Source organism: Leptidea sinapis, chromosome 29 (assembly GCF_905404315.1).
Source record: "Leptidea sinapis chromosome 29, ilLepSina1.1, whole genome shotgun sequence".
Taxonomy (NCBI): Eukaryota; Metazoa; Arthropoda; class Insecta; order Lepidoptera; family Pieridae; genus Leptidea; species Leptidea sinapis.
The window spans coordinates 937,350-956,702 of NC_066293.1; the positions used below are offsets into that span (position 1 = coordinate 937,350).

Here is a 19,353-nt window from a genome sequence, read left to right on the forward strand (position 1 = left end):
CTAGAGCCACTCACCGCCAGCTGCGCCATGAAGTCGAGCGCGTCCTCCCCCGCGCCCCCCTCCCGCAGCGCGAGGTGCGCGACGCGGGCGGCGGAGCGCGCCAGGGCGTGTAGCGCGGGGCGGGGCGCGGCCGCGTTATCCATTATAGATTGTTATATCAGCTAGAGCCACTCACCGCCAGCTGCGCCATGAAGTCGAGCGCGTCCTCCCCCGCGCCCCCCTCCCGCAGCGCGAGGTGCGCGACGCGGGCGGCGGAGCGCGCCAGGGCGTGTAGCGCGGGGCGGGGCGCGGCCGCGTTATCCATTATAGATTGTTATATCAGCTAGAGCCACTCACCGCCAGCTGCGCCATGAAGTCGAGCGCGTCCTCCCCCGCGCCCCCCTCCCGCAGCGCGAGGTGCGCGACGCGGGCGGCGGAGCGCGCCAGGGCGTGTAGCGCGGGGCGGGGCGCGGCCGCGTTATCCATTATAGATTGTTATATCAGCTAGAGCCACTCACCGCCAGCTGCGCCATGAAGTCGAGCGCGTCCTCCCCCGCGCCCCCCTCCCGCAGCGCGAGGTGCGCGACGCGGGCGGCGGAGCGCGCCAGGGCATGTAGCGCGGGGCGGGGCGCGGCCGCGTTATCCATTATAGATTGTTATATCAGCTAGAGCCACTCACCGCCAGCTGCGCCATGAAGTCGAGCGCGTCCTCCCCCGCGCCCCCCTCCCGCAGCGCGAGGTGCGCGACGCGGGCGGCGGAGCGCGCCAGGGCGTGTAGCGCGGGGCGGGGCGCGGCCGCGTTATCCATTATAGATTGTTATATCAGCTAGAGCCACTCACCGCCAGCTGCGCCATGAAGTCGAGCGCGTCCTCCCCCGCGCCCCCCTCCCGCAGCGCGAGGTGCGCGACGCGGGCGGCGGAGCGCGCCAGGGCGTGTAGCGCGGGGCGGGGCGCGGCCGCGTTATCCATTATAGATTGTTATATCAGCTAGAGCCACTCACCGCCAGCTGCGCCATGAAGTCGAGCGCGTCCTCCCCCGCGCCCCCCTCCCGCAGCGCGAGGTGCGCGACGCGGGCGGCGGAGCGCGCCAGGGCGTGTAGCGCGGGGCGGGGCGCGGCCGCGTTATCCATTATAGATTGTTATATCAGCTAGAGCCACTCACCGCCAGCTGCGCCATGAAGTCGAGCGCGTCCTCCCCCGCGCCCCCCTCCCGCAGCGCGAGGTGCGCGACGCGGGCGGCGGAGCGCGCCAGGGCGTGTAGCGCGGGGCGGGGCGCGGCCGCGTTATCCATTATAGATTGTTATATCAGCTAGAGCCACTCACCGCCAGCTGCGCCATGAAGTCGAGCGCGTCCTCCCCCGCGCCCCCCTCCCGCAGCGCGAGGTGCGCGACGCGGGCGGCGGAGCGCGCCAGGGCGTGTAGCGCGGGGCGGGGCGCGGCCGCGTTATCCATTATAGATTGTTATATCAGCTAGAGCCACTCACCGCCAGCTGCGCCATGAAGTCGAGCGCGTCCTCCCCCGCGCCCCCCTCCCGCAGCGCGAGGTGCGCGACGCGGGCGGCGGAGCGCGCCAGGGCGTGTAGCGCGGGGCGGGGCGCGGCCGCGTTATCCATTATAGATTGTTATATCAGCTAGAGCCACTCACCGCCAGCTGCGCCATGAAGTCGAGCGCGTCCTCCCCCGCGCCCCCCTCCCGCAGCGCGAGGTGCGCGACGCGGGCGGCGGAGCGCGCCAGGGCGTGTAGCGCGGGGCGGGGCGCGGCCGCGTTATCCATTATAGATTGTTATATCAGCTAGAGCCACTCACCGCCAGCTGCGCCATGAAGTCGAGCGCGTCCTCCCCCGCGCCCCCCTCCCGCAGCGCGAGGTGCGCGACGCGGGCGGCGGAGCGCGCCAGGGCGTGTAGCGCGGGGCGGGGCGCGGCCGCGTTATCCATTATAGATTGTTATATCAGCTAGAGCCACTCACCGCCAGCTGCGCCATGAAGTCGAGCGCGTCCTCCCCCGCGCCCCCCTCCCGCAGCGCGAGGTGCGCGACGCGGGCGGCGGAGCGCGCCAGGGCGTGTAGCGCGGGGCGGGGCGCGGCCGCGTTATCCATTATAGATTGTTATATCAGCTAGAGCCACTCACCGCCAGCTGCGCCATGAAGTCGAGCGCGTCCTCCCCCGCGCCCCCCTCCCGCAGCGCGAGGTGCGCGACGCGGGCGGCGGAGCGCGCCAGGGCGTGTAGCGCGGGGCGGGGCGCGGCCGCGTGGCGCAGCACGGCGCCCGCCGCCCGCAGCAGGCCGCACCTGCGCCGCACACGGAACTGATCACTACTGCAGCCTCGGCTATAGCTCCGACTCGAAGGACCATAAACATGTCAGGTTTGTATGATAATGAATAATAAAATATGTACTATGATTGATAATGAGTTTGAAATATTGCTCGATTGATACGTGGCGAATCACTGTGCGATAGATAGCGCGGAGTGCTGTATTGCAACTAGTGAATATTTGAAATATATTAAGCGTCGACGTCAGCATAAAACTTTAACTATTGATTTGTACGAGTTTGCTCGTACAGGTTTTTTCATTTCATTTATTAATTATAATTATTACAAACATTGCTTCCTGATGCCTATTATAAATTGTGAGTCTCGTGAAGGGTACATTCAGCTAACGTTATACATAAATAATTGTAAGTGTATGATATAATGTATTCTACGTGTTATTTCAAACATCAATATAATTCCAATGTGTTGAGCGCCACCTGTCCGCGGCCAGGTCGGCCAGCGTGAGGCAGCAGGTCGCCAGCTGCAGCGCGGGCGCCAGCAGCCCCAGCTGCTCCAGCTGCAGCACGCTCACCTCCGCCAGCCGCAGCAGCTCGCCCGCCGCCCCAGACCCACCTGCACACACACACACGGCGCTTATAACATACTATTACCCACCACACACCACATATAGTTGTCATATTTTTGTGTTGTATTTATGTGATAAACTGAATCAAGTGCTTTTTTTAAATGAAACTTCTTTATCCGACGTATAAGAGAAATTTTATAGTAAATCGTCACGTTTTTTGGTTACGCGCCATGTTGTGTTTGTTTTATGTAAACGAGCATACAAACAGGTAATCTGATGTTATGTGATCATCGCGACTCATACTCTCTTGTAACACCGGAGGAATTACAAATACGTTGACGAACTTATAAAATGTTGAATAAACGTACATACAGGCTTAGATCATTTATACGTCTCGACTTATAATAATAACGCTTAGAACTTGGGCCTAAGCGAATTGAAGCTCTTTCATATATGGAATCATAATTTTGCACGGCGGCCATCTTGGATTTCAAAAATGATCCCAAATTCGCTCTCTGCACCCACGAGAACCTCGGATACGATATCCATACTGTTGAAGTCATTATTTTGCACGGCGCCCATCTTGGATTTCAAAAATTATCCCAAATTCGTTCACTGCACCCTAGATAACCTCGGATATAGCTGGGAACGGCGCCTCTATGGTCTCCCTTTTGCGTTTCATCCAGTTTCAAAAAACAACTTGAACTTCAAATACGTGATTTTTTATTAAACTCTTAATTTATATTTTGTTTCTCCTTTCTTTATTACATATAATCTACTATTTGTCACAATTTACTAATTTAGGGAAATATCTATTCACTTGCAATATTATTTGGTCGTCTGTGTGCGTGTTGGCAAATGTAAGTACGTGACGCTCACGCACACATTAATTATAATGTTACTTCTATATTGACAGGAAGTATGAATGAAACTATCGTTCTGAGCGTTATTATTCTATTTGTCTAGATAGACTATACCAGCTGTGAAAACGTGTAAAAATTTAGTTTAGTACTAACCTCTATTTTGAGCAATTCAGGCACACTAACACAAAGTGTCGTATAAATCGCGAGTGTAAGACGTAGCTTGTCACGCACATTAAACTAATATTCCTGGCCTATTTTTATCGGTTGTCGTATAAATTAATTTGTATAATAAATTCCACGAATGAGCGATATCACTTTAAACAAAACAAATGGTTGTTGATCTGTGCAGCAGCCGGGCGCGGTACTCACGCAGCAGGTGTGTGCTGGCGGCCAACAGCCGCACGGCTCGCAGCGCGTCCCCCACCACCTCGTACTCCTGCAACACGCTCCGTTGCACCACCGGCTCTTCCTGCTCCAGCTGGGGAACCGTCCATACTTTGCAGAAACAATTATTTACTTTTTTTTTGATGAGATAACTTCTTGTGGGAGGGTAAACCGCTTCGGAACGTAACGCACCAGTCTGTGTTGCTTCCCTTTCTCTCATACACTCCTCCTCTCTCACTCGAACCAATTATCACATTTATAGGATAAATAATGATACTTATAATGAACATACACAAAATTCAAATGTACATATTCAAGAATTGTAACTTAGAATTAAATATATTTTATAATCATTAAATATTCTTATTTATGAAAAAACTTTCCTTACATTATCATATTAATATACATCGAATTAAAGTAATAACCTAAGCTTTTCTCAAGTTAAACAATTTCCATATTAAATAGTTCAACTTATATTAGTTTAAGTTATCACTTCTGTCGGCCGTCCTCAGACTTATTTAATAACTCATTAATTAACTTTAACTCTTCAGTAGCGGCTTCCCCTACAGGACTCATACTTCACATGGGATCGCCTGCTCAACACCTGCTCAACATTGTGATTTTCATTATTATAAAACTATAAATAAGGGATTGCTTTTAACTAATTATAGTAATCTTCATAAGATACATAAAAGCTTTAAACTTTTAAAAACTTTTATTTATTTATTTACCACACACAGCAACTATCATTACTAATGCGACAGTTACAAACACAAGAATAACATTTATACAAAGAACAAACAAATCAATCTAAAACTATTCATACAATAGCAAACCAAACATTACATTAGCAAAAATACATCACACCAGAAAATACAAAAAACTTGAACATACACCTATTTATCATAACATACTACATATAACAATACCCTTGCGAGTTCACTCCACGTACACCTAAAAATGTCCACTTTGTTGTGGAGTTCATTTATATGGCGAAGGGCTCTAGTTAAAGGCGACTTTGCCAAAACATTTGTTCTCGCCATCGGAATGGATAGTAGTGGGGATGGAGGCGCCTCCACACGTACCGGTCCGGCACACGGAGACTCAAGCAGTACAGAACTCCCGGATTGTGCTCCTTCCCGCGCAACAACTTCACAACATACGCTGCTAGAAAAAAATCCCTACGGACGCTCAACTCGGTATATCCTACCATACCCAGCCCATTTGTTTTGGCCACGCTCTAACATCAACCTGTACTTATCCTCATAAGGGGCCCATATCGCCGAGTTGTACTCCAAACGACTCCTTACTAGTGCATTAAAAAGTACCTTGACGGTTGTAATATTAGTGAACTCTTTAGAGTGTCTCAAAACAAACCCTAAATTCCTATAGGCCATTTTGCAGGTTTTAAGAATATGCTCTCTAAACATCAAGTCCGATGTAAACAAGACACCCAGATCCTGTATCTGCTTCACGCGCTGCACTGTATCCGTGCCTATCTTGTAGTTTTACAATATAGGTTTACTGGCTCGGGTAAAACTTAAGACACAACACTTAGCAGGATAGAAGTCCAATTTGTTCTCCCTGCTCCAGTCTATAAGTTTTGAGATGTCGTCTTGTAGGTGGTCGCAATCCGATTTTTCCTTTATTTGGAGCATTTTTATAATAAAGTCCCAGCCACTGTTCAGAAAGTAAAAGTTTTATTAAAAAATGGCACTGTCGTAAATCCTACTCCTCCACAGCTGAATATCTAAGTGAGCCGACAGGCTGAAACTAGATTATGGTTATTTTATAGCAATAGCATAAAATAACCATAAAATAATAATAAAAGTACAGTATATATTTCATTAAAAAGAGCCCAAAAAAGATGATTTATTATGACTTTCGATGTGGTTTAACACAAAAACAGTGTGTCGTCCGGATGATTTCTGCATTTGGTGATGAAGCCTCATCCAAAACCACAATTTATCGCTGGTGTGCTGAATTTCAACGTGGACGTGTCAAGCTCAGTGTTGATCCCCGTCAAGGTCGTCCAAAAACTGCAGTCGCCAAAGAAAACGTTGATGCTGTGCGTAAGCTGATTGAGGAAGATCGACATGTGACATACCGCGAAATTCAGGCAACTTTAGACATTGGCATGAGTCAAATACAAATAATCTTGCATGAACAATTAGGTGTAAAAAAGTTGTTTTCCCGATTTGCTCTGTGAAGAGCAAAAAGCGGCAAGAAAACATAGAAATATTAGACCATTCGCCGTACAGCCCCGACCTAAGCCCTAATGATTTCTATACTTTCCCTAAAATAAAGAATAAATTGCGAGGTCAGAGATTTTCATCACCTGAAGAAGCTGTGGACCTGATGGCCTACAAAACGGCCATTTTGGAGACCCCAACTTCCGAATGGAATGGTTGCTCCAATGATTGGTTCCATCGAATGGAAAAATGTGTCAAATTTCGCGGAGAATACTTCGAAAAGCAATAAATACATTTTTAAATAGTAATGTTGGGTCACTTCCTTGATTCCCGAAGTTTTCAGTGCCGCCCTCGTATCCGTAATAGTTACAGGTCATACAGTTTTAGATTAGTTGACAGGCCTTTTATATAAAATGAAATAAAGTATGTAATATGTGAGAACACTCACTGTCTGGGTGCTGGGCTTCCAACAGAACTGCTCGGCCGCCGCGTGGAGCTCCAGCTCGCTGTGCAGCAGGAGCAGCGCCGCCTGGACCACCGGCCCCTCCTGGCGACACGTGCATGAAACAAACTGTAGGAAGAGCTTGGAAGATACGATATTACGAGTCATAATTTATGACATTATTATTGGACGCTTCAGGTCGGCAACTCTCTTGTGATTCCTGATTCCCTACGTGATTCATAAAACTGGAACAGTGTCTTCTTTCTCAGAGCGCTTTTTGTTTCCAAAGCGCTGGAAGTGAGAATTTGGTTGACATCATGTCTTATCAAGTGATCGTGCGAGTACACACTCACCCCGGTCGCGGCAGGCCGCACGCGACGCACGAGGCGCGCCAGGTCGGGGTCGCTGTGCAGGCTGCGCACCACGCCGCCCACCGCCACCACGCTGCGGTACAGCGCGGCCTTGACGCTGTCCCTGCTCTCCGCTGAAACATTACCACATCTCAAGGCTAACTGTATCCTGACACACATGTACTGGAGAGCTCTGCACACTGTTAGGCGGTTGGTTTTCCTTTTTCCAGAACACTGTCACTAATTATAATTAATTAGTAATTATTCTACTGATGACGCTGTGTATAACTATCAAAAGCATTTGATAAAATAAGCCATGAGACGCTTATTAACACGCTACTAGAATTCGGTATACACGGCGATCTACATCGATGGTTGATTTCTTACGTGAACCATAGCCAACCAAAGTCAAACCGTGGCTCTAAAAGGTTACACCTCCAATTTTCTTAAAGTGTCTTCCGGCACTCCTCAAGGGTCACAACTCGGTCCTTTTTAGTTACTTTTTATATAAATTTCATACACAACTGTTTCAATAAAACGGGTCATCTTTATGATGACGACACTAAAGTGACTACCTTGAATAGCCTTTAGACTAAATCTAGATCTATTATTAACGAATACGTTTTATCGTCGTGTCGATGACAGCAGAAGCGCATGGTATTAAATTGTACAATAAAATACCAGACTGTATTCTAGGGCTCACTGGGCACTAATTCAAGAAATATATTAAAGAATCTTTGACTCAGAAGGATTACTTATAGTAGATTATGACGTAGGGAATAATTATACACGGTTCTAATTCAAGTAGGCTAAGGAAATATATGAGATTACGCTGTTTTAAAGCCTTTTGTACAACCTTCTACACGTGCAACCTGTGGGCCATGTACACTCAAAAATCCTACACTGCTCTTCGTGTTCAATATAACAATGCTTTCAGGGTGCTGATGGGGCTGCCCCGATTTTGTAGCGCATCAGGGATGTTCGCGGAAGCACGGGTCGACTGTTTTTATGTGACTATACGCAACAGATGTGGATCCCTGGTAAGCAGAGTGCGGGGCAGTACCAACAGCATTCTGAAGATGATTGCGAGCAGGTTGGATTGCAGATATGTGGCTCATTGCTGCAGTATTTCTAACGGAATGGCGCAGCAATGACACGCGTCTGTAACTTAATTAGTAATAGTTTTAGGATAAGTACTAACATAGAAAATAAGTTTGCTGTATTACTAACAAATATGAGTCATGATACTTGAAAGAAAAAAAAAACTTATCACTTCTTCTCCCCATGTTAAAGCTCCTTTACATACTGATGACGTTTATAGTGTGAGTGTTCCAAAATTCATGTGCATATGACATTGATACCAATAGATATAACTACGGAGAATTATCTTATATGTATTTACTAGCTGTTAATACCGGCTTCGCTGGGTCATATTTGATTGTATAGTTAGTCGCACATGTTTCAAACCCCGTTTCTTCTACATCATTTTGTGTATCTATTTATTTATTTATTTATTAAAGCACACCACATCATATACAATACAATTTTCTTAATCTAATGTTACAATTAGTAGTCCTAAAGTATACGACAATTATGGTGAACATAAAAATTACAAAAAATACTCCCTTAATACTTCTGAAAAATAGAACTAATACTATCTAAGCTATAATAAAAACAAACGTATCAATTTGCAATCACCATAGTGCACGGTGGGAGCCTATTACAGACACTATATGCGTCTACGACGTGGAGGTTTAGCAATTGCGCAAAATACAAAAAATTAAAGAAGTAATGAAAATAACTACTTCAAAAACTAAAAATTAGTACCAGTAATAATCGACGACGTCTCCCCGTTTCGGTTATTATCTCAATGTTACGCGTAGTACATCTATTACATTTAGGTTGGCACCGACTTCAAACCTATCAATGAGTAGCACACAAATAATGGTATTTTATTAATATTAGGTTTGCATAAGAGGTGTAATAAGTTATTTAATACTTTTTAGTTTTTCGGTCAGTCTTTTAATGTCATATATTAATTGTACTAACATAACATTATTTTTTAAGTAACTATGGGTAGGCGTACGAAATGTGCCACGCGCCTTATACAATATAGGTTCCAATAAACGGAAATGAAAATATGGATTGAATGCGAAAAAATTCTATTCGAAACTCTTATTTCACGCTCTTGTAAGATAATAAAATATCGTGAAGAACGTTTGTTAGCTATGAATGATAGGAAGACTAAGACCCACTTATCGGGACACAGGCTCATAATAATATATAATCAACCTAAATGAATCCTCCTAAAAAATCTGTACACAAAATAAAATTACATCATCCACGTAAACATGAATCTTCATAAAATATGTTTATTTATAAAATGAAAACTAGTGAGCCAAACTATGTGAAATTATGGGACCAAATAGCAACTATTCCGCATTAAACTAAAAAAGAATCACGTAAATCGGTTCACAAATCACAGCGTAATCGGTTTACATACATAAAAAAATTCCATTCGAATTGAGAACCTTCTCCATTTTGAAATCGGTTAAAAAGTAAAGTTAAACAACATCTAAGAATCTTACACTTCAAAATAATGAATAATAATATCTTAATTAATAATAAAATAAATTCCACAACTCTCCCTTCCGTCATCTGTCATTAGTTGTGTCTGGTCTCCAGCGAGTCGGGCACATAAAGTAAAGTGTAGTGTAGGATACATGAATTTTCCAGGTTTTTTTTCAGTCGCAAAGAGTAAGTACTTTTAAAAAGATTCTATCATAAATTTGTTATTAAAAATAACAATTTTCCCTATTTTGGGCCACAATTATGTAACTTAATAAAGTTACCTCTGATCCAAGGGTGCTTCCCGTCGAGGATGTTGGCGAGGGAGTTGATCACGCCGCACACAGGAGACAGGGACGGCCAGTGTTTAGCATACATGTCGTACTCGTGCTGCAGCAGACCGCTGTCGTAACATTGAGAACATTTAAACAAATATTATTATGTAGTTCGGTCATGAAATTTTGTTTTCCAAATTTTATTTGTGTATTAATCCTAGAAGTGACAGTTATCACTTTGAAAACATAACATATTGTTTAGATTTACAAGAGCGACATCTCAAGTCAGTTTCCTAATATGCAAATATTGGGGTTTAGCAGGTTATCAACTGTAAAGTAGATCCTGTAGATGAAGCCACAACCTGAGAGTTGAACAAACCAAAACAAGAATTTGTAACGATACGATTACTCGAACGGTTGGCTCAGTCGGTTGGAGCACCGGCAGGGAACGGAGGTCGTGGGTTCGAGTCCCGCATAGTTCATAAAATTTTGTTTTTCAAATTTTATTTGTGTATTATTTAGTTATCAAAATAAATTAAGAAAAAGTAAATAGAGTTCGTATGAGCGTCGTGATAGTTCAATGGCAACGTCGCCTTTCAATTATTATTTTTTCAAATTCAAATATTTTTATACAAAATAGGATATAAAATCACTTATTGAAAATCAAAAACTACCACCCATTCCAAAAGGTATGCCTCAGACCTGAGAATAATGGGCGCAACAAACTCAGCGGGCTTTTTTTTTTCATCAAAAAATATGTTTACAAAGTAATATTGTACAATTAAACTTATTATTTAATAGCCTGAGGGCGGTCGCTCTATTCACAATCTGTGGTATCATTAAGAAAGTCATTTATGTTATATTAACCTTTACCACACCAACGTTTTTTAACAATTCTTTTGAATAACGTAATACTTTTGTTTTGAACATTTTCTGGGATCTTGTTGTAAAAGCATATACATAGTAGAGTAGTAGGTATTATAAGCTTATGTCTGTTCCTGGTGTTAACATTATGGTTATGACTGTTTCTAGCAAATTCACTTATGTGCCTATGAACATACATAACATTATCAAGAATATATTGAGAAGCAACAGTCGAGATGTTAATTTGTTTAAATTTTGCCCCAAATGATTCTTTAGGACCTAGGTTATTAATAGCGCGAATAGCCCTCTTCTGCAGCACAAATATTGTATTAATATCGGCAGCGTTGCCCCATAGCAATATACCATAAGACATAATACTATGGAAATAACTAAAGCAAACTACTCGTGCCGTATCTATGTCAGTTAATTGTCTAATCTTTTTAACCGCGTATGCTGCATTACTAAGTCTGTTCGCCAATCTTTCAACATTGTTTTTTGGAATCCAAAGTAATGCCAAGAAATATAGCAGATTCCACCGGTTTTATTGCCTCTTCGTTTAACAAAACACTCGCATTCACATTTATGACATTTGGTACGGTAAATTTTTTATATTTCGTTTTGTTGCTATTTAACATTACGTTATTAGCGCTAAGCCGATAAACGATGTCAGAAAGAATATGCCTGGTTTCTTTTCACTTTAATTATTAGTGAAGTGTCATCCGCAAACAATACTACTTTATGTTTCTTTCTATAAGGTTAGGAAGATTCTTTATGTAGATAAGGAAGAGGAACGGTCCAAGAATAGACCTTTGTGGTACCCCCATACTGAGAGGAGTCCCAGGAGATCAACCTTCTGCCATTCAAATCACATAAGATACTTGATATTCTTGATCAGTTCAACACCTGCATCCGTTGTTGAACATCCCCTAGTAAACCCAAATTGTTTCATATAAAGGAACTTATGAGAGTTAAAGTAAGTATTTGGCTTAAATTTTTTTTTCTAAATGCTCAAGGATTCAAGTTTATTGAATCATTGACCTCGCGATTGAATACCGTGTACAGTGTTCAAATTTTCTCAAAATTAAGTCTCCTTTTTGACACTATTAATGCACCGATTACATAAACTTTTTGTACATCGTCACATAATGGGATTATAGATTTGTAGCTACATTTATTGCATATAAGTGAATTCCATTTTTTTTTCCATTTTCCAGTATATAGCCACAAAATATTAACTTATGTAAGATAGAAGCGTAACGAAATAACTGCTGGTTCTACTGATTCAGATGACCTACAAGAGTGTCTCGTGTCTTAAATGGACTCAGAAATAATGAACTGGTAACATATAGACCAATCTCTCATTTGAGATTATTTATTGAGACATTATAACAACGAACCGTATTTGAAGAGATTGATAGCTTGTGATGGAAAGTGGATCGTGATGATCCACTTTCCGAGTAGAACGAACGAGTAGAAAAGGTCCCGCTCAAAGGCCAGTAAGGCTTCACAGACAGTGGCAAAACCCAAATTAAACTTCCGCAGGCCCATAGCTCGTTGGCTAGACGGCGTTGAGCAGCACCTCCAACACTCAGGAAGTGATGAATGTCGAGTATGATCAAATATTTGTTCAGCAGGCCAAGACTTAATAAGCTGCGTAGAGCAGCTTTCTTATTAGAGCATGCAATATTTATAATGAAGTTAACAATTAAAACAAACTTGCCCCATTCAAGACAACAACATTTGAATTGAGATGGCATGTACATAGAAATTTTTAATTTATATTAAGGTATTTTATAAGAACTCACCAGAATTGCACACGTGTCAGGTAAGGTTTTAAGTCACCATAGCGGTCATCCTGCAGCATAGCTTCACAGGCGTCCAATACACTGACTGGCTGCAGCTCCTTAATATCCTCAATTTTGAGCGCCTTAGCTTTAATATCTAGCACCAGGGTCATATATTTGTCAGCGAGATGGTCCCGAGAGTACACTAAACTTAGAAAGGCATCAAACAATGCCTCCTTATACATCTTGTTGTCAGCCTCACAAATACTCTTGTTGTACAAAGCACGACTGATGTTCTTGTAATCGGTTCCTTTAAATTCGAGCTTCAAGTAAACATTGAAAAGCCTGATAGAGTACTCGTGCTTTTGCAGCTTGTTGAAGCTCACCGCTGTATTGTGAGTGGCAGACTGTATCTTCTGACAGTATTTGTCATAGTTCACACAACCCAGCGATTTTAACTGGGCCAATATCTGATACTGTGTTTCAACTGTCTTATAGAATTTTGGTAAATTTGTTGTATTAGGGTTTGCTTCAATGACTGTTTTGGATAAGAAGCTAAGCCTAATAGAGTCATGAAGGCCAGATTTGACTGAGCATCCGTCACATTTGAGCAACTGGTTACTTGTCTCCAGTTTATTCATTAAATAAGATATAAGATCCAGATAAACGCTTTGAAGACTCTCTGTGACGTTTACTCGTTTATTTTCAATACAAATGCGGAGCATCTGGCTTATAAAAGGGTATGTAGTGTTCATTATTGTCACATAGCCCATCTTCTTTGTAGTTTCACACGACACCTCCATATTATTGAGGACATTTTCCAAACAGTTCTCATCTTTATAATTTTTGAATATATAACAGAATGAGTTAAGATAAAATGTTAATAAACAATGATGGATGTCTGGTAGGTGTCCCAGCAAAGACATACATACTTGCACAGCATCCTCCAATACGTTAAAATCCTTAAAATTATTCTTTGACAAATTATCGGTGATGATATGTAAGCAATCACTCAGTTTAACATAGAGTGCTTTAGTGTCCTTTTCACTTAAAATCTTAATTTTAGTAGAATAAATGGAAATTTGGTTAAATATATCTCTATATGTGTTATTTAATTCTACATATGCCACATCACTGTATATATAAAATAGTTTCTTCACTAAAAATGGCAGTAAACTTGTGCAGAACTGGACTGGTTCGTAGATTGTGATGAGTTTTATTATGTGTTCGTTGACCCTCGGCAACAGTTTCCCTATGGACATCTTTAGGGTTTTCAGTACCTCTATGTAAGCGATCCTATCGGCCAGGATACTCCAGTACGTGGAGTTGTACTGGCGCAGGAGTTCTTGACACTCGAATGGCATAAAAGACAATTTAAGGATCAACTCTGGTTGCACGGAGCTCTGAAAACAGGAAACAAATTTATGCAATCACTTATTAATTCTGTGGTTGCACAAAGTCAATTACCGGCTGCTGTTCCCCGAACCAATACGACTTAGGAACTCAAGAAAAGAGCATACTTCACCTTAAAGGCCGGCAACGCATCTCGTGACACCTTTTGTTGCGGATGTCCATGGGCGGTTGCCTCATCACTCCCACAGAGTACTCAGCATAAATTTTAAAATTCATAGGTGTGATCATGGATCACAGTACTGTCTTCCGTTTAGTAAAACATTTGTTAAATTAAGTGTCGCCGACAGCCACTGTACCGGACCTGAGGAGCTGTGAAGCCCCTGTGGAGGCAGAAGGAACTGTGGAAATGAGATTTTTTGTGAAAAGACTGCATAATGCGATGTAATCCGTAACCTATAAAATTATTAAAGAAATTTTTGAGGAATATAAATTTGGATTACACGGAGTAATTAAAAAAAAACTGTGAACGAAATCCTATTTGAAAAATTTCGGCATTTACCAGTGGGAGGCTCCTTTGCTCTGAATGCCGGCTAGATTATGGGTTCCACAACGGCGCCTATTTCTGCCGTGAAGCAGTAATGTGGAAATATTACTGTGTTTCAGTCTGTAGGGCGCCGTAGGTAGTGAAATTACTGGACAAATGAGACTTGCGTATTATAATTGGAGAAGTTCAATAAAATAGTTATAAAGTTAAAATGATATATTTGTACAAAATAAAATGTACAAATAAAAATCTGGCAGCGGTGGGATTCGAACCCACGCCTCCGAGGAGACTGGTGCCTTAAACCAGCGCCTTAGACCGCTCGGCCACGCTACCGCTGCGGGAGACGACCAATATGTCGTCCGGGTGCTGCGACCAGTTGGACACGAGCCACTAGTTACATTCCGGAGAATCTGTCATCTAAGTAGTCGCCTTATTGACTGATTCATCGTTACGTCATTTTATGAGACAAAAAGTAACGACACGAGCAAAACGTTCACCTGGTAGAGTAATACGTCCTGACTAATAATAATACAGTGTCGGTGTTTATTGAAACTATATTTGTAAGCGGCATCGCAATTGCATTCGTCACTATGAGACAATATATTACAGCGCAGTACTGTCACTAGCTACGGCGTTTTCAAATCAAATCACAATAATTCTTGCACACAACTGCTTGGCGGCACAAAAGGCGTTGCTGTGACAACCACCTACTATCATTCTGCACAAAGAATCCCCCCCCTGGTGCCATAAACTTGGAACTTTGAACGTAAATGAGTACCTACTTATTTATATAGAATTTATGAAAATTTCACCCCCACTTTACTTAGGTTGACTAAGCTGTTTACGCTATTAGCCTCTGGGTTGGGCCAGGGTTGTATGGAATTCTGCCATTTTCAAAGTAAAATTTTTCTATACAAACGTTCTCGAATATAATTTTTTTTATTAAAAAAAATATTGATACAGGCGTTGTAAGCACAAATGCATATATGAATAAAGTTCAGCGAGTAAATGTCACCCCAGGATGCCTCGTGTAGGGGTGAAACACGTGTCGAATTGATGGAAGCAAAATTTTACGTTGACGTTTAACACAATCATTGCGTAGGAGTTCACTGTGGGTCGATTCTTCGATGAAGCACGCCTTTAAGACCCCTCTAACTCTAGCCGTGCGGGCGGGATTTCGGCGCATTCTGCGTAGGTATACACTATATCCATCCGACACAGAATATTTCCTCCCTGTTCATCCGTAAACATAAGTTTTTGAAAAAGAAAATAATCTAGAAGGAAACTTTGATTTATCAGTTGTTTGCACTTGATTCTTAAGAGTTGCAATTCTGGTTTCAAAGTCAAAGTAAAAATATTTTATTGACATGAAATCAAAAGACTGCTCGTCAACGTCAATCACAAAAAATACAATTCAGATACATACATATTAATTACATAAAAGTTTAAACATATTTTCAAAACAATGCAAACCAGTGAAAGGCACAAATGCAAACAAGGCTGAACCATATAATCCATAAAAAACAACTATAATACTATTTAATTCCATATTGTAATATAGTTTATGTAATCTTCAATACTGTAATAAGCCTTCGACATAAGTCTGTGTTTAATTACAGATTTAAATTTATTTATTGATAATTCAGATACACTTTTTGGTAATTTATTGTAAAATTTAATACTATTGCATGCAAAAGAATTGTTTATTTTACAGAGCCTAGTAGGGGGCACTATAAGCTTGTAGTTATTTCTAGTGTTCAAATTATGTTTGTCGCTTATTTTACTGTATAAATTATAATGTTTATGTACATGCAGGAGATTGCTATAAAATAATATGAATATCTTTGAATTTTTCCCTTAGAGATTCTCATGGGCTCATTTGGTATATGGCACGGCACATACAGCTCTTTTTTGAAGTATGAAGATATTATTTACTTCCGCTGCACTACCCCATAGTATAATTCCATACAACATAAAGCTATGAAAATAACTAAAATAGACAATTCTTGCTATATCTATGTCAGTAAGTTGCCATATCCTTTTTACAGCAAAAGCTGCTGAACTCAATTTACCAGTTAAATTGTGTAAGTCAGGCCCCCACTGAAGTTTGGAATCTAATGTTATACCTAAAAATACTGCATTATCATTAATTTTCAATTCTGTGTCATTAATATTTACTTTTGTATGTACTTGCCTTACATTAGGCAACATAAATTTCAACCATTTTGTTTTAATTTGATTCAATATTAAATTATTCATATTGAACCAGTTTGATACTCCTAGCATTATTTACTTCTGTACTGACTTTCGAAAATCATTTTGGGGAAATCCATTCTGCTATTTAAATTGCTTTAAATAATTACCTCAAGTGTTAACTATGCTAAGTTTCAATAAACTACTTCACCATGTGTTTCGCCTCTAAACTGTCTCTCCGTCCACTGTGTGGCGAGTATATGATATACTCTAAGGCCTTGCCTACCCAAGTGTGTGTAATATTTCAGAATTGGTGGTGCAGTGAAAGAATAACAATCATCTTCTACATGAGTTGGTTTATTTGGATATTTTAAGTATTTTGAGTTTGGTTTTGCATTCTTATTATTTATTCTTGTATAACAAAGTTAAAGCCTAGTCCCCACTTCTAACAGTAATAATAGGAACAGCAATTACAAATTGCAGGTGGATTGGTGGTGGTGCATTGCAATGGTTCTAATTTTTTTATTATATTGGAGGAGACAAACGAGCAAGTGGTTCATCTGATGGAAAGTGACAATCAAGCCGCTCTGGGACATCAGCAATACCAGATGCCAAGCAAGGTTTGCTGGCTTTTTAAGATAGGAGTACAGCTCTAAGCATGAATGCTACTGCATTCCTGAGCCGATACAACTTAAGCACCTTGACTGTTGTTCTTTTTCGATTTTATTAGCTCTATATCCAGGACAGAATATTTCTACAAACCTGCTTCACAATATATTTATGCACATGATAGATGCAGGCCAGCGCCTTGCCTTGCTTGTCACAGTCGGCCCCTCTCATCTGCCTCACACACTCTATACTGAGCCGCAGCAGATCTTTGTTGCTGATCCTGCTCTTCCATGTAGGAACCTTCTCTAAGTTCCTGCAAATGTATTGAGGCTCATATAACCATCAAACAGTAAATTCAAGAAGCAAGCTGCCTCTCATTTCTTAATTTGTCAAGAATCTTATGAATTCTTTATTCTGAACAGGAGAGCTAAGATGTATTAGCCAGAGAAGATATATGTGACTGCTTAGTCGGGTAGCATCCTGGAGTAGTCTTCTTTGTTCTTGTGCTGTTTATTTGGTTAAAACTTAGTATCCCGCAGCATGAATTAAAAGGTAAAAAAAATTGTAAGTTTTAGTCCACGTTTATAATGCTACCACTCTTATTACAAGGTAATGCACCGTTCCAGAGAAAATCATTATAAGTATTATACTTATATTACCTATCCTCAAATTATGATATTTTTAAGAATTGGGACATTTTTATGGGGAGGAAATAAAGGGAAGGGCCTAGAATTCATATCTCACACTCGCCGGCGGCTGCCGCGGCCCGCTACGCTCGGCTCGTGCGTTGTTTTAACTGTTCTAACATAACCCAACCCAACTATTTTTAATGAATTGTAGTTGATAGAGCTTTGGGGATGGATAAACATGAACAATGAACCCTTTTATAAATGATTTCCTTTTATCTAAAAATAATTATTGATGAAGCCATCTAATGTATCACAGACTATTTTTTACATCTCATTGTTTTTCATACAATTTATGGCTGTATGGGCTTGAACCCTTTGCCTGTCCAAATAATTTACGAAGATACCAAATTCATTTCATGACAGTTTTTAGCCTCTGCCACCATGTCAGCGCTTATGTAGTGTTTATTTATGTGATTTTCTTGTTTTGGGTTAGAAATTTTTTCGTTATTTTCTTGAAAATGGAGCAGTGTCAATATTCAATTACTTCATTCTTATTTCTAGAAAAATCAGGATTTTATTTTTTATTTTATTTCCTCAAATTCAAGGTGAACCAGTGAGGGCTAAATAGAAACACCTTAAGATTCAATAGACACAAAGAAGATAAAAATATTCATATTATTATTATATTAAAAAATAAAAGTTGATTGATCATATTTTGATCCCAGTGTCCAGGTAAAACGAAAAAGTCTACTTTTCGTATATACTACTTACTACGTATATATAATACTTTTAAAAGGCATAAAGGCATTTATTTTCTCAAAATTGATTCCTTTAGAATAGAGTAATAGTAAAGAGCTAGACTAGTTAAACATATTATAAATCAAATTATAGCAAACTAATATAATATAATAATTAAGGCTTGAACCATACAAAAATGCTGTAAAGTTCTTGAACATAAATACTTCCTTGTAAACAATGTGCATTATTTTTAAAATATATTAAATTTTAGTTACTTATACAAAAAATTAAATATAAATGTATTTTACTCAACTAAAGTAAGATAAGCAACTTATGTATAATGTGTAATCCTTTTAAAGTTTATCTAAATAAATTTTAATTTTTTTGTTTAGTAAAATGTTTATGTATTTTGTGCGATTTAACGTAAGGCTCCCGAAGAAGTAAATAATTAAATTAACAACCAATTTCAAAACCTACATACCTGCATAATGTGCAAAGAACATTCAAAGAAAAGGAACTTTTATCTTTGATAGGCAAGATACTCAAAAATGTTTGAAACTCGTCAAAAACTTTCTCTAGATTGTATATATCACTTTCGCAGTCTTGCGCTTTAAGTCTAGTCACAAAGTCATTCGCATCAGTTACATTCATCGTCAAAGCAAAAAACTAATAAATTACGTTAAAATAATGAATGTCATTACAAAGTAGAAACTTGAAAATAATAAAATCAGTATCACAAATTTTTAAAA

At 40.8% G+C, this 19,353-nt stretch overlaps 1 protein-coding gene and 1 non-coding gene across 2 annotated transcripts; both read right to left on the reverse strand.

Moving 5' to 3' along the window:
• Nucleotides 1–2,690: 2,690 nt before the first annotated feature.
• Nucleotides 2,691–19,353, reverse strand: LOC126973535 (uncharacterized). The gene is made up of 8 exons (XM_050820879.1): nt 19,086–19,353; nt 17,391–17,550; nt 12,560–13,941; nt 9,900–10,018; nt 7,051–7,181; nt 6,704–6,802; nt 4,049–4,157; nt 2,691–2,863 (listed from the first exon to the last, which is right to left on the reverse strand). Exons 1-8 carry the CDS (start codon nt 19,253–19,255, stop codon nt 2,691–2,693), a joined length of 2,343 nt encoding a protein of 780 aa, XP_050676836.1. The 5' UTR covers nt 19,256–19,353.
• Trnal-aag (transfer RNA leucine (anticodon AAG)) lies at nt 14,687–14,768 on the reverse strand. The gene has a single exon. It is a non-coding gene; the product is annotated as a tRNA-Leu (tRNA).